This window comes from Monodelphis domestica, chromosome 5, assembly GCF_027887165.1.
Source record: "Monodelphis domestica isolate mMonDom1 chromosome 5, mMonDom1.pri, whole genome shotgun sequence".
NCBI classification, from domain to species: domain Eukaryota; kingdom Metazoa; phylum Chordata; class Mammalia; order Didelphimorphia; family Didelphidae; genus Monodelphis; species Monodelphis domestica.
Window position 1 is genome coordinate 63,326,372 of NC_077231.1, and position 15,685 is coordinate 63,342,056.

The 15,685-nt window shown below is 35.6% G+C and overlaps 1 protein-coding gene across 3 annotated transcripts in view; it reads left to right on the forward strand.

Moving 5' to 3' along the window:
- Nucleotides 1-15,685, forward strand: part of TMTC2 (transmembrane O-mannosyltransferase targeting cadherins 2) — a 557,542-nt gene that overhangs the window by 447,060 nt on the left and 94,797 nt on the right. For all 3 annotated transcript variants that reach the window (XM_007503110.3, XM_001364263.4, XM_056798579.1), the window contains one exon: nt 987-1,101. In XM_007503110.3, coding sequence (XP_007503172.2) covers nt 987-1,101 — 115 coding nt within the window. The remainder of the gene's footprint in view (nt 1-986; nt 1,102-15,685) is intronic.

The window sequence follows — 15,685 nt, forward strand, 5'->3', positions numbered from 1 at the left end:
AATCAGTCAGTGAACTAGCATTTAAGCACATAGTAGGCACTTAATAAATACTTGGTTGATTGATTTCTTTTTTATGTTCAGTCCCTTGTGAATGGATTAGTAGTAGCTTTCTGAAATTAATCATGTTAAGGGGTCAATAGTAAAGAAAGTCAATACCATTTATATTTGTAATACATTTAGGGAAGCATGTTCAATTTATTTTTATCGATTGCATTACCTAGGGAGGACATAGGTGTTAATAAAAAAAAATTAAGAGAAGGAAATGTAGGCTGACAAATATATTTTTGCATTAATTATGAATGTAAAAGTCAATTTATTTTTATCACAAAATCAATACATATAGGTAATTCATAGTCTGCTATATGTACTATGTTATAAAAACCAAGGAAGCCACCTTAGAGAAAGGTAGCTTGGTTTTAATACTGCTTCTAGTAGCAATTACACTTCATTTAGTTGTTCAGTCATGTCCAGACTCCTTGGGGTTCCATGGACCTTAGCACTCTATTACTAGCCAGGAGGTTTTCTTGGAAAAAATACCAGAGTGGTTCTCTATTTCTTCTCCAGTGGATTAAGGCAAACAAAGATTAAGTGACTTGCCTAGCATCATGCAGTTAGTGAGTGGCCAGAACCAGATTTGAACTCAGGTCTTCCTGACTTTGACCCAGCATTCTAGCTACTGCACCAAGTGTCTGAAGCTGGATTTGAACTAGGAATCTCTATGAATACATGTCGGGGCTCTAGCCAATGAACTGCCTAATTGCCTTTTAGGCAAACAGAGTTTAAATGGCTTGCTTAGGGTCATATAGCAAGTGGGCTTGGATTTGAACTAAAGTCTTTCTGATTCTAGCAACTGACTACTGCTTTAATTTGATTCTCGATCTATAGCAGCTTACCAGTCTCTCTCTCTCTTTCTTTCTCTCTCTCTCTCTCTCTCTCTCTCTCTCTCTCTCTCTCTCTCTCTCTCTCTCTCTCTCTCTCTCTCTCAGGCCAATTCCTTCTAGAAGAAGCTCGAGTGATGGAGGCAGCTGAGATGGCCCAGAAAGCGGCAGAGCTGGATAGTGATGAGTTTGATGTTGTCTTCAATGCAGCACACATGCTCAGGTGAGTCTTCTTTGACCTGTCATTTGGTTTCCTTCCTTCGATGTCTGAAGACCTGACTTTGAGAGAGCTGTTTCTTGTCAGATCTTTGGAATATTTCCCCTTTATTATGTATGAAGATATGTTTTGCTTATTTTATCTCTCTGAAAGTTTTGTAGCTCTCCATTTTTTTAAATTTCATAATCTAGACTATGGAAAAACTTCATAATCAGCACTTTTTTCTTTTGAAACCATATATCTTCATCCAAAATTTTAGCTCTTTAACTTGCAACAGAACTATTTTAAAAAACTCATCAGTAAGATTAAACAGATTAAAGTCAGGTCAACCGTTTACCAGAAACTTTGGAGGCCATAGGGAGTAGATCTGTGATTTCAGTCAAATAAAGAATTCCTCAGCGTGGAAACTCCTTCCATAAGTCAGTTTCAGAGAGCTGCCTATAACTTGGAAAGAATAGGTGACCTGTCCAAAGTTATACAACCAGTTTGTGAATGAGGCAAACCTTGAACCAGAGTTTTCCTGTTTTGAAGGTTCACTCTCATCTTTGAACCATTCTGACTCTCTGAGGAAATTCTAAAGTAGTCAGTATATGATTCAGAGAATAACTCTTCATTGAGAGAATCTCATTTCAGAGCCTAACACAGATACTGCATGACAACAAGCAAATCACAGCCTTTCTAACTCTGTTTCCTTATCTGTCACATCATAGAATAATAAACATAGAATTGGAAGGGACCTTAGGAACCACCCAATATTATTTTCCCTCTGACCCCCATCCTCATTTTATAGTTGAAGGATACTGAGGTTCAGAGAAGTTAAGTGACCTGCCTAGAGTCACACAATTACAGAGGTGAGACTTGAACCTTCCTGGCTCCAAATACAGCTGTCTATTCACTCTACCATTTTGTAAAATAAATGGGATGGACTGTGTTGCCTTAAAGGTCATTTTTTTTCTTTCTTTCTTTCTTTCTTTTTTTGCTGTAGAGCCAGGAAACTCTTCTGTTATTTCTAGGGAAAATAAAATGTTAAGATATTGTATGAATGGTGATAATTATTATTGTTTGAAAGACATTATTTCATTCTGTAGCGGAAAATGTCCTTCTTGTCCCATTCTTCAAGTGTATATACCCTGTATTTCCATTCCATTAAGCCTTTGCTGAAACCTTTCCATGAAGACAGCATTCCCATACTGCTTGCTGTGCCTCCTTTCCAAAGATGGATTTGTAATTAGGGAGATTACCTTTAAAAGGTTGGTGGTAAAGGTTAGTGTGTGTCTCCCAGTTGAAAAAGAAATCTCCTTTTAGAAAAATAAAGAAGTGATTTCCTAGAGAGTTCAGGCAATTGGGGTGGCATTATCATTAGCTAGAATGGTATCTCCAATTTTTTTTGTCTCATCTTCTCTCAGCCGTATGATAAGGAAATGCAAAACTAGCTGAGAGCAAGTAGACTGTGCAGTTTTAGTTGAATGCCTTTGCTCTGTGTTAATTTGTGCCTTTCAAAACATACTTGTTTTACAATGCACCCAAGAGAGATACCACCTAAAAACACAAGGAAAGATTCGATTGGTTGACTGCATATTTATGAAATTAGTGCCAGTACCTACCCACTTTCATTATCAGATTGATTAATTACCCAAAGGGGACTTCTCTTCTGGCTTCATGAGGCTTTTGTATTGTTTTGTTTGGTTTTTCCCTCTGGGTCTATGAATTAATCAATGGGATGAATGCCTGGTGTGGAAACTCTCCCCAACATCGCATGATGGCAACTTTTCTATAAGTCTGGAAGAGTTTCTGAGCAATGAGGGCTTTTTTTTGTCCATGGGCCAACAGCTAATGTGTATGAGGAAGATTTAAGTTAATATAAGACTAGCTCTCTCTTCACTAGACCAGAGATCCTTTACGTACTTGCGTGACCACGTGTGTGAGTGTGTATGTGTGTGTGCATGAGAGAGACAGAGACAGACAGACACAGAGATAGACAGAGAGACAAAATATAGAGAGACAGAGAGAGAGACACACACAATTTCCATCCAAATTCACAGACAGAGTGAAAGTCAGAGAGAGACAGAGACAGAAAAAGGGTAAGTCAGAAGGATGAGGAAAGGGAGAAGGAGAGGGAAAGATGGATTCTTTGGCAGTCTGGAAGAACCCATGAATCCCTTTGCAAAAAACTGTTTTAAAATTTATAAAATATAAAATCTATATAATAGCAAGAGACCAAATTTTAGTGATATGAAGATCTGTCATGTATGTATCCGTATATACATTTGTGTGTATACATTTGTATGTGTATGTGTGTATAAATATGTATATATACATATATACATTATACATATATACATATTTATATACATAAACATTTCGCATCTAAGTTCAAAGACACCCTGAAATCCATCCAGTGTACTTATCCTAGGTTAAGAACCACTCAAGTAGGTCATGCTGCTTTTCTATAGTTTGTCTTTTTTTTTTTTTTAAGATTAGACTAGTCATTTTATTGTTATAGGGGATTTCTAATGAGCAATATCACTCTATCAATGCCCAGCTGTACAAATGCCCAGCCATTTATAGGTTTGGAATGTTTCCTGGAGGTGGTGAGGAATAAAGTGATCTGCCTTCCCACACATCACTAATCTATGTCAGAAGCAGGGTTTGAAACTAGTTCTTCCTGGCTTCCAAACCAACTCTACCTACCATGCCATACTTCTACTTTATACCTAGTACACTGTGCCTCATTTGAATGAGAAAGATAGGCATCTTATTAATAAAAAGAGCATTTCCCCACAGCATAACTCCCTCTATTGATACTAAGACATTTGATGAGAAAGTAAAATTTGTTCTATTATAATCACAATTGTCTTCTTCTGAACAAGGCATTATCTACTTAATGAGCTGAAACTCACCCGTATCAATGGAAACTTTTGTTCAAAATCTTCCCAATGGACTCTAGAGCTTTCTGAATCTCCCTTTATCCTGTGTGGAGAAGAGTTCCTTTACTAGCCAGCTAAGAGGAGGCTTTTCATTGCAAGTCAATGATGTAGGAATATTTAGATATAAATAAAGGACCTTAAAGAAGATCATCTCTTCCAGCCTACTCATTGTACTTTTATAAAAACTGAATCTTGGATCTGGAAAAAGAGATCTAAATCATACTTGGGATAAAAAAAAAATAAGATAGCTAGAATATAAACTTAAATCCTCAGGTTTCAAGGCTCATATGACCTCACAGTTGAGGTATCCCTTACTATTATGAGTTAATTATCTACTTCTTCCCAAGGCTGTATGGAAAGTGGGAGGAATACTGGATTGGGAATTGAGATCTGAGTTCAAGTCCCTGTACTCTCTCTTTATTAGTTGTGTGACTTTGGACAAATTACTGAAAAGAAGAATATAATAATACAGGTATCCCTTCCACATAATGACTTTCTCCATTGAGGTTTTGATATGTTGTGTTTTGGCATAAAAAAATTAAATGAGAATTTTTTTAGGAGTTTTCTGGAAGCCATAGAAAAAATTTAGAAACTCCAAAATTCATAAAATATGTGTATCATGTTAGCAACATACCTTTTCTTTAATATCATACATATACACAATTTCTTTTTTAAAGTTAAAATAAGTAAAAAAATCAGTCTGTGAAAAGAATGCAAAAGCCAGTAGACAACACACAAAGGTTAGAAACATAGTTATATCTTAACATTGACCTACATATAGCCTATGACCAAATACTTAACCCAAATTTTACAATAAGTTACCTTAAACACCCCATAAAAGAAGAAAAAATCAGACTTCTCTGGTACAAAGGGAGGGAGGGCTGACAAATTTTATGAGTGTTTTCCAGATCACAGGGGCACCATAGTGCCCCTAATCCCCACAATGTGGAAGGGATACTTGTATATTCCTTATTTACTTCCCAGAATTGTTATTACAAGGACTAAATGAGATATTCTATATGTGGGAAATCACTTTGAGAACTCTCAAGTGCCCTATCCATTCCTTATTCTTGCTACTAATTTGTTCCTTAATGAAAATCAACTTCAGTTTTAAATAAGTGTTAAATAGTGATGTGGAGGTGATCTTGGATTCTCAATGGCCATACTAAGGTGAAAAATGTTCCCAAACTTTGTAATAATTCACCTTTTAGGCTCATATCCCAGACATTTTTTTTGCTTAATAACAATGTAACCAAAGCTTTTCTTTCATATTGAAACTAAATATCTTATGAAGGATATTAATAATAATAACGTTTGTATGTCACTTTAAGATTTCCAAAGATAATAGATATAGATATATCATTTGATTCTCACTGGAACCCTGCCTATTGGGTTTATTGTTCTTATTGGCATAGGTTGAGGGTGTATGCAGAGGATTCTACTATGGACAGAAGATGGAACTTCATTCAGATATTATCTTCCTTCTGTCCTCTTTGTTTCAGAGATATGATTCATTCTATCAAACCTTTCCTAACTATCCACTATATGTTTGGTACTGTACTAGTTGATAAAGACATAGAATAGTAGAACAAGACCTGCTTTTAAAGAGCTCTTAGGTACAAATAGACCCTTTTATTTGGTCCCTTTGAGGAGATAAGTGCCTTAAGACACCATCATACCACCAATAACCTTCTGTGGCCATCTAAGGATTCCTGTGCTTTGTCATCTATTCCTCTGATATTCTCTTAGGACTATTGTTTGGGGTCTTTTTAGCCTTCTGGCCATTGAAATTTTATTTTATGCATTCTCTCCCTTAAAGTATGAACTACTGTGCCACAGTCAGGGTCCAGCCTTACTCGTGACTCCAGGGTTCCCGACTGGTGGTGAACGATCAGTCAAAATAAATAAAATAAAATAAATCATTATGGCCATGGGACTGCTTTGCACCTAACAGCTGCTCCACCATTCCCAGGCTTGGTTTTAATTTTTATACCCATTTTCTTGGCAAGCAGATTATATTACCTAGCACACATGATCAAAGAGAGATAATTGAAAAAGTGATACATTAACTTTTAACAAATCACTTGATTAACATTCTATATTTTTGTATTGTGATTGCAGACAGAATACAAGATAAATGATTTTGTCACAGGTGGCTTACTAGGGAGTTTGAGTTACTGATTTGTGTAATTGAGTCACTGAGGCATATTGAAGCTTAGTGTACCTGTACTGTACTGTACTTGTGTGCTGGCTTAATGAGAAACTTTTGGGCTTGGCCTGTAGCTGTGGTTTTGCTGGGAATTATGTACCTAAGTAAAAGTTAACCCATGATAGTCTTTTGGGATTGGGTTTAAGAGTCTGATCTTTTGGTGATGTTTTGGGGAATTAGGGTACAGGTGTTTTGCTCTTGCATTATTTCTTTTGAGACTAGGTGGAATAATTAATAATCATGCTAATTCATAGGTAATGAGAGGTCATGCAAGGGGGATAGAGTGGGCAGTCACATCTCGCCAAGGACCACTCTGTGGTCTCCCCAGCTACCATGCATAACTCTGTCAAGGTGTCATGGACTGATGGCCCCCAGCACTACTGGAAAGTAGTCACTACCTACCTTTTTTCTATTTTTTCTATTTTTATTGATAATGTTGAACACATTAAATTATACATTATACACTAAATATATAAAATATGTTTTCATTCATTCATTCATTTAGTAATTCATTATCTCATTTGATCCTTATGACATTCCTAGAAGGTAAGGACTAGAGACATTATTATCCTTATAATTGTTGTAAGGAAAGTGTTGACATTTGCAGAGAGAAGTGACATGAGACCAGCAGGAAAATTCTGGAACTTTGAAGGGGGTTAAGCTTAGACCAAGACTGTTAGTGGGCTCTCTGGAGAATCTCTGGAGGTGTTAGCTGCAGATTTCCTTGGTAACAAATCCTATCCTTTCCTGATTCCTGATTGCTGTATTTCATCAAGACTGTTCTTGGTGAACCTGAACCATCTACAGAGACTGAGGGATCAAGTCTGGATCCCTTTTGAATCTAAGTCTTTCCCTGGCCTTAGCAAAGCCTTACACAGACCCTTTCCTTAAATCCAACAAAGGGGGGTTTAGTTGAGGGTTTTAGTTAAAATCAGGTACTAGAAATTTGGGGTTAGAGAGAAGTAGAATACAAAGTTCACTAAGAAGAAATCCCTGTGAAGGGATTATTAGATCTGGTGGGTATAGATAAATTAACATTAGTTTAGGTTATCCCAAATCCCCCTTTCACCTTCTCTTATTTATTAAATCCCAAACTATGCTATGTTAATATATTGTTCTGTGCTTATTAGCTCAGGGTCTGGCTCTGCCTGCCCTAGGTTTGGCTAACCTTTCCAAATCAGATTACTGGCCTTAATTATCATCCCTTGAACCAACAGTTAACCCAGTTATCTCAGACAGTTATGTTAGTGTCAAAACAGTTATAGCATTACACATATGAGGAAATTAAGCCTCAGCTTCAGTGACTTGCCCAGCCACAAAATTAGTTGTATCTGAGGGGACATTTGAATCCATCACTGCTGATTCCATGTTTATTATCCTTTGAACTATACCCTACTGGTTCTCAAAGAGACAGATATCATTCTCAAAGTGGATACTTCTGAAGTGCTATATAAATAATAGCTGTCATCATCATCATCATCATCATCATCATCAGATCTGTTCTCCAGTAGAATGTAAACTTTTGAAAGGCAGTGGCCATTAAACAAAAAATCCTTAGCATCTAGCATAGGATTTTCTAGATAGTAAGCACTTAAGTGCTTCTCGAATTGAATTGAACCAGGAGGAAGCAGAGTAAGTAGAGCAAGGATTGTTAAACCCATTTTATAGCTGATAAAACTGAGGCTTTGGCCACTTTTAAACACAGAGAAATAGGAATTGCAAATATAACATGCTTGCTCTTTCCCACAATTGGGGCATGTTGGTAGCTGATCTGAAGGGTGTAATGACTGAAATATAGTGTTCTGATTCAGTATGTTAGTTTTTGCTTTTTGCCATGATTAGGAAATCCAGCTGAGAGATACTACTTCAAGTCTGTCTTACCTTTTCCTCTCTAAGTCCATTAGTTACTGTATAAGAAGGATCCCTTTACATAAACAAACCATTATTGTGTCTGGGCAGATACCAGATCCTAATGCAATGATACAATGGTGGTGGAACAGGGGATTGTGGCCATATCACAGTTAGTGGTTAAAGCTGTCAAAGCAGATGTCTTCCTCACTCCAGTTTTTACACATCTGTGGTAGCCAAACTCATGCAACCAGCAAAATCCCAGGCTCTGGCATTTCTAGCTTTTCGTTAAATATTTGTGGTCTCATTTATTTCGGCTCAAGCTTCTCTTCCAACAGTAGGATTTATCTGCTGGAATTAAGGTTTAGTTGTGCTCTGTGTAACTTACAGAAGTATGTCAATCCTGCAAACATATTGGCAGAATCCCAGGAAATCCTACTACCATTTCTTTTGATTTTCACAAGGTATGAACTAACAGTGCTTTCCTTTAGATCAGAAATTATTCCTTAGGAAAGTAAACATGAGCCTTCCCCCTCTCCCCCATATTTTGTAGAGTGTCTAGCACAAAATGAATTGCACATTTTGAGGTTGTTCAGTCAGGTCTGACTCTTCCATGATCCTTTTTGGGATTTTCTTGGCCAGGATACTGGAGTGGTTTGCAATTTCCTTCTCTAGCTCATTTTACAGATGAGAAAACTGAGATGAATTGGGTTAAGTGACTTGCCCAGGGTCACTGATATCAGATGTGGACTCAGGAAGAGGAGTCTTCCTAATGCCAGGCTTGGCAATCTTATCTACTGTACCACCAAGCTGTCCAAGTAGCATATAGTGTGCATTTAATTAATACCAATTAATCAATTTTGTTTTGTGGAAATGATATGAACTTGCCCTCATTACATGGCATTTTGAAGGAAATTATTAGGTTTGATTTTTGCTTGGGGAAAAAAAAATCATTTGCCACAGTCTAGCTCTATATTTGTTGGAGAGCAGTTTTATATTTTCTATGAAACATTATCAAAATCAAAAATCTACTTCTTCTATCTTCTTTTCTTCCATGAGCTTATGTGTGGTCTTGCTGATAGGTTAATGTTTGTGTGGTTTTATTATGTTGTATTCTAACAATAAAAACTCATTAAAAGTCTATGTGAGAGGCAGAAGGATATATTCAGGGATGTACTGGAATCAGCTCTTTCCATTTTGTTCAACTTTATGGAGCATTTATACTTCAGAAAGTTGTCATCATTATAAATCAGGGCTTGATTTATAATTTTGTTGATTGTGTAGACATGATAATGGTAATCATTTCAATTAAGCTTTAAAATGTGTGCAGGGGAAGCTTGGTGGCTCAGTTAATAGAGAGCCAGAACCAGAGATGGGGGATTCTGGATTCAGTTCTGGCCTCAGACACTTCCCAGTTTTTGTGACTCTGACCAAATCACTTAACCCCAGTTGTCTTACTGCTTATTCCTCTTCTGCCTTGAAACCAATGCTTAGTATCAATTCTAAGACAGCTGGATATGCACATATATTTCCTCTCCCTCCCCATCCCTGTCCTTAAACATTTACCAGAATCCCTCTGACTGGATTGCCATACAGCTCTCCTTCAGAGACAGCTTGACCTAGGTTCACTGCTACCTCTGGTATATACTAGTTGTATGACCCTACACAGATCCATTGGGCTCTTAGGCTACTACTCAGATCTCTAAAGCAATAAGTTACTGAGAAGATATTGACCCTACTTGATAGAAGAAGTTCCTATATTGGGTTTTCCCTATTCCAAAATAAACTGGGTTTGGAATGAGGAAGACTCATCTTTATGAGTTCAAATCTGGTCTCAGACACCAGTTGTTTGAGGAAGTCACTTAATCCTGTTTGCCTCAGTTTCTTCATCTGTAAGATGAGCTGGAGAAGGATCTAACAAGTCACTCCAGTATTTTTGCCAAGAAAAAACTAAAATGGGGACACAGATTGTCAGGCATGACTAAAATGATATAACAATATAGACCAATTGTATTACAGATCCAGTCCTTTGTCTTTCCTCTATCAGATTCTTTTCAGATATTTCACTGAATATATTAAGATGTCATGTAATAATATAAGATATTCTACCCATATGCTTTTTCTCTATTTTGTGATTTCTCCAGCATAGGATACTCTAGTGTGGGAATTCCCTCCACTGAAGCAAATAGGTAATTCATCTGTAAATAGTAGTGTTCCATGACTTACATATGGTCATTGAGCTATTATTTTCCAGAGACATGACTTGAATCTAGAGCTTATTGACTCCAAGTCTGTCCTTCTTTCCATTGCTTCACACTTTCATATTTAAAGGCATTTAAGAAGTACTTATTTTCAGAAAATAGTACAATAAAGCTTACGTATTTACCCATCAGAAAGATCATACATAAAATTTTGAGTTCTTTACAGAGATTGAGAGGTGATCTACTTCAATCAATCAATAGGCATTTATTAAACACTTTGAGTTAACAGCATGGTGATGACATTAAAAGCGATAAATTTGTCCTAGTTGGGAAGTATTGTTATGGAAATGAAACAGGGAAGAGCTATAGAGGCAACATAGAATAAAACTGCTTCACAATAGTTAGAAAAACCTTTTTATCTCTTGAGGGGATTGGTCAATTAGTGCCATTTCCCCTAACTTGTCCATATTTCATGTACTTATTTGTACCCTTTTGAATAAAAATTTAAGCACTTATTGGGTTCCAATTACAATTTTATATGCAGTAACAGAATATATCATAGACCATGAAAAAAGCATCAAATCTAACTTCATGAAGACAAAATAAGCTAAACAAGTGGGAATTTGATGTAAGTTTACACAAATAAAGGGAAAAAAATCTGTTATTCACTCAGCATAGGTGGGGAGTTCTCTAAAGTTACCAATGGAAATCCACCTGATTTAGGCGGCAAATCCTAGTAAATTTTCTGAGGCACATGAAGGTCACATAGCAGGTAGTATTTGAGTTCATATCTTCTTAACTTAATCAGCTAGGTGGTGAAATGGAAAGAGAACAAGAGACAGGAAGACTAATGTTCCTGAGTCTAAGTCTGGCCTCATACTTACTAGCTATGTGACCCTGGGCTAGCCAGTTAACTCTGTTTCCCTCAGTTTCCACATCTAAAATGTACTAGAGAAGGAAATGGCAAATCACTCCAGTATCTCTGCCAAGAAAATCCCAAATGAGTCCACAAAGAGTTGGACACAACTTGAAAAAAAAAATAACTGAACTTCCTAATTCAAGTGTTTATACTTTCTGCTATGTAAAAACTGCTTCTGATAGGTATGTAAATCTGCTTTCACTGTCATATTTATTTAGATTTTCACCTTTCACAACAAAAGAAAACAAATAAAGCATGTTTATAGTTTTATAAAAATAATTCTTCATTATTATAAATTTTTCATTTTGGGGACTCTCCTCATTTCTCTTCTAGCCCTATCTACCTTGAAAGCATCTCTTTTCCAAATGAAGCACTCCAACATTAGTTGTATATTCAAGACTGGATTCTTTTTATTGGTTGACATTGCTTCAAAGTCATTTACTGCTCTTGGGTATCAAGTTACTCTAATTTCCTACTTTCTTGTCTTTTATTTTACTCTGGAGAAAACTCTCCTAGGGCATGACCTAATGAATTCTGGTTCAGATTTCCAAAGAGAATATGAACCAGAGTTCTCCTGTAATTTGGCAAGTGGAACGAACCTTCCTTGAATACTCTAGTGGGAATTTTTGACTATTTCCAAAGCAGATGAAAGTGCTTTTCTTGACATCTACAACAATTGCATAACTTAGCTCTTTACTTTTTTTGGTTAGAAATTGAACTTTGGCATTTATGGGAATATCATAAATAATCCTAAACTGGGACATACAGCAAGGACAATAGCATCTCAAGGCAAGAGAATTCATTCCCTGCCTCCTTTCCATCTGATCTTCCTCTTATTAAGCAGGGAAATTTTTTCATTTCTTGTACCATAGGGGGTGGGGGGAACTTAAAAATTTGTCTCTTGACTCCATGAAGGTAGTTTCTTCCATTTCTATTGAATATCTTTTATCATTTGTTTCTTCTCACCATTGTTTGGGATGATTAGTCAAGGCCATTACAATTTTCTTTGTCCTAAGCTAGATTGCTATTGAAAGTGGTACTCTCTGTGTAAAGACTGTTTTCATTCCTGTCCCTGCTTTTTGTCCCCCCCCCCCCCATCCCAATTCATTGACCTATCCTTGGGAAAGCCATTTTTCTCTCCTTACTATACACTGGATTGTTTGCTCCTACTCTAGCCTAGTATATTACTGCTATCCTGGGATATTTATTGTTGTATATTCAGTGTGTTCCTATAATCATATTCTTCCCTGTTTCTTTGTTTTTGGTCCTTTGACTTCAGCTTATTCTGCAGCAAATTCTTAGTTATCCTACAATCATTTGTCATTTTTTTTCCTTTGACAACAAAATTATTTTGTTTTTTTTTTTTAAATCAGAGGCAAAAAACTATTTTAGAACTTTATTGTTATTCCTCCTATCTTGTCATTTAATGTGAAGTCTGACCCACTGGTAACTTCCAATAAAGTCTATCTTGACCTATGGGGCCAATGTAAGATTGACTGCTACTGGACAGGCTACAAGTTTCCAGGTTTCCCTAGACTTTCATATTGCTTAGAAGTTTTATGACTCCATAATGGAATACAATAGTACCCCTATATTCACAGTGAATAAGTTCCAACACCTCGTATGGATGGCTGAAATCATGGATATACATGAACACTAGTTGTTAACCAGGGGTAACTGAATCAGTGGATTACCAAATCAGTAGATATGTGAGTGGCACAACTGTTTTTGCCAGCATCACGAGTTTTACAATTTGGGGGCCACTATTATAGTAAACAAGAGCTTTCTTAAACAAGAAACTATTAATGTTACAATGAATGTTATCAGCAAAAACAGTAGAGGCAGGTTGGAAGAAAATGTCACAAAGGGAGATAAGTTTAAACTGGGCTGGCAGACTTATAGTCTGGACTCACTTGATAGGTGACTTGAAGTTTATGAACTGTTGTATGGTTTTGTTTTTAATTTAAATTTTCTGAAATTTTCCAAATTTTTCATTTGTTTCCCCATGGCTAACCATGGGTAACTGAATCAGCAAATACCAAATCAGTGGATCTGGCAGCACTACTATAATTCTACTGACTTTCTGGAATTTAAAAAATATCTTTTTAATATATATATATATAAATTTAAATGTTTAAAATTATATATATATATATATAATTTCCTTGTTGAAAGAAGGTTGGTGCATGATTTCAGTGGAATTCAAGCTTATTTCCAATTCTTACGATTCACAATCTAACAACTAAAAGCTGAATTCTAGTTCCAACTTTTCTGTCCAGTACACTCAGGCATTACTTTTCTTAACATTATCTACATTCTAGCCTAACTATCCTACATTTGCCTTCCAGGATCCACCATTCCATCTCTTGTCTCTCCTGTCTCAACTTTGTATGGGTAGTCCCCCATGCCTATCCCTAGAATCTTCTCCACTTTAGTAGATTTTCTAGCTTCCTTTAAAGCACAGTTTAATTAGGAACTCTTTCTTGGCTTCCTCAAATGTTTGTGGTTTATTAGTACCTCAAATTTCTTTTTGTTAACTCAATTTATTTTGGGTGTTCTTTCAGATATGTTCTGTTTCTGTTCCCCTGAAAAATAAAAGCTTTTAGAGGGTAAAGATTAGTCTGTTTTTGTTGTTTTTTTAAAACTTCAGTTTCTAGCACATTTATTGGCACTTAGTAGGCAGTGAATAAATGATTATGGAATTGAACTAACTTTTTGTTTATTAATGTTAAATTTTTTATAATTACATGTAAAACACATTTTTACTTCATTTTCATATAAGCTTTATTTGTGATCTCTATAGTCTCTTAATTATTGCTTTTATCTCTAAACCGAATGACTCCAAAAAAGCTCTGTACTCTGCCCCAATATTTCATCTATCTAATGAATAGGTGCTATATATATCTATATCTATATCAATATCTATAATATCTTTTTTGAGGTAGCATTCTCAATTGAGTCACTCTTTTCTCTACTCATCTTTTTCTTCTCTTTCTTCATGCCCTGACACTCACTTTTTGTTCTAATAAAATTAGAATATTTGTCTCTTGATTAACAGTCTTCTTCTTTCCTTGCTCCATACCTTTATTCAAAGATCCTTCACCTTGAATCTGGAGCATGGTTTGTATCATTCTTCTTTCTTTCACATTATGCCCATTACTTTTTTCTCACTTGATTCATCTTATCCTCCTGAGAGATAGTGCCTGAACCAAGCATTATTTACCATTTAATTGTCTTTCTTTCCTAGCTATGGAGCAACCTAATTTAGAGAACTTTGTCATTTTTTATTTTCTTCTTTTCTCTCCTCCCTAGAAAAAGCACACTATCCTTCTTCTTAGGGATTTTCTTTTTTCTCTCTTTCTTGTTTAAAAAATATTTTTATTCATTTTGTTAAATTTTCCCAGTTAGATGTAAAAAAACCCAACAAAACTTTTTTTTTCATTTTGAGTTCCCAATTCCTTCTTTCCCTCTTGTCCCTTCTCCCCCTTTGAAATGGTAAGCAATTTGATGTCAATTATACATGTGAAGTCATGTAAAACATATTTCCTTAGGGATTTTCAAAGATGGTTTCACTACTGTGAACTGTAGGCGATTATATAAGGAAAGTGGAAGTGGAAGTGTGGAGTATATACATTAATAAAATTGGGGGAACATATTGAGCTTATAATCATATTGATTGTTTTAATTTTCTTTTTTGTTATGAACTTAGTCATCAACACATATTTTAATATGTAAAAATGAACAAAAAGACAATTTTATGAACATATGAAGTGACTATAGGAACATAGTGCATTTAAAATGTATATTAGATGTAATAAGGTCATAATAAAATTGCATGGATTGTTTTTGTTCCCATCTGAGCTTCCTTTTGTTTTCTGACATATATTTTTATGCTTTTATTGATATCATTTTGAAATGAGCAAAAGAAATCAACATAGAATCCATATCTGGAAATGTATGACTCCTCCAACCCTCTTTAATTATCATTAAATTTTCTAAGAATAAGAAAATATGCATCTTGTAATGCTTTTAAGAGTGTTGGTTCTACATGAAAATAATGGACACCATACTTTATTTGTCTTGATTCCCAATAGCCTCTCTTCTGCTGCTAAGTCTTATCCTTAGGGACTAACGTTTTTCTTTTTTTCCCCGCACTGTTATATTCATAGTATTTTAATTAAAGCTTTATAAAATTAATTAACAAGCATTTCTTTTCTTTCTCTCCCTCACTTCCTTACATGAGACTTTTTGAAAAAAAAGAAAATGAATACTTTTATATCAAATGTGCATAGTCAAGCAAAACAAAGTCCTACTTTGTTTTTGTCCAAAAAGACGTTTCTGCATGGCTAGTCTAGACCCTTTCTGTCAGGAATGTCGGGAAGTGGTATTTTTCATCACAAATCCTCAGTAATCATGGTTGATTATTGAGGTGATCAGAGTTCATAAGTCTTACCAAGTTGTTCCTTGTTTCAATGTTTCTATTAGT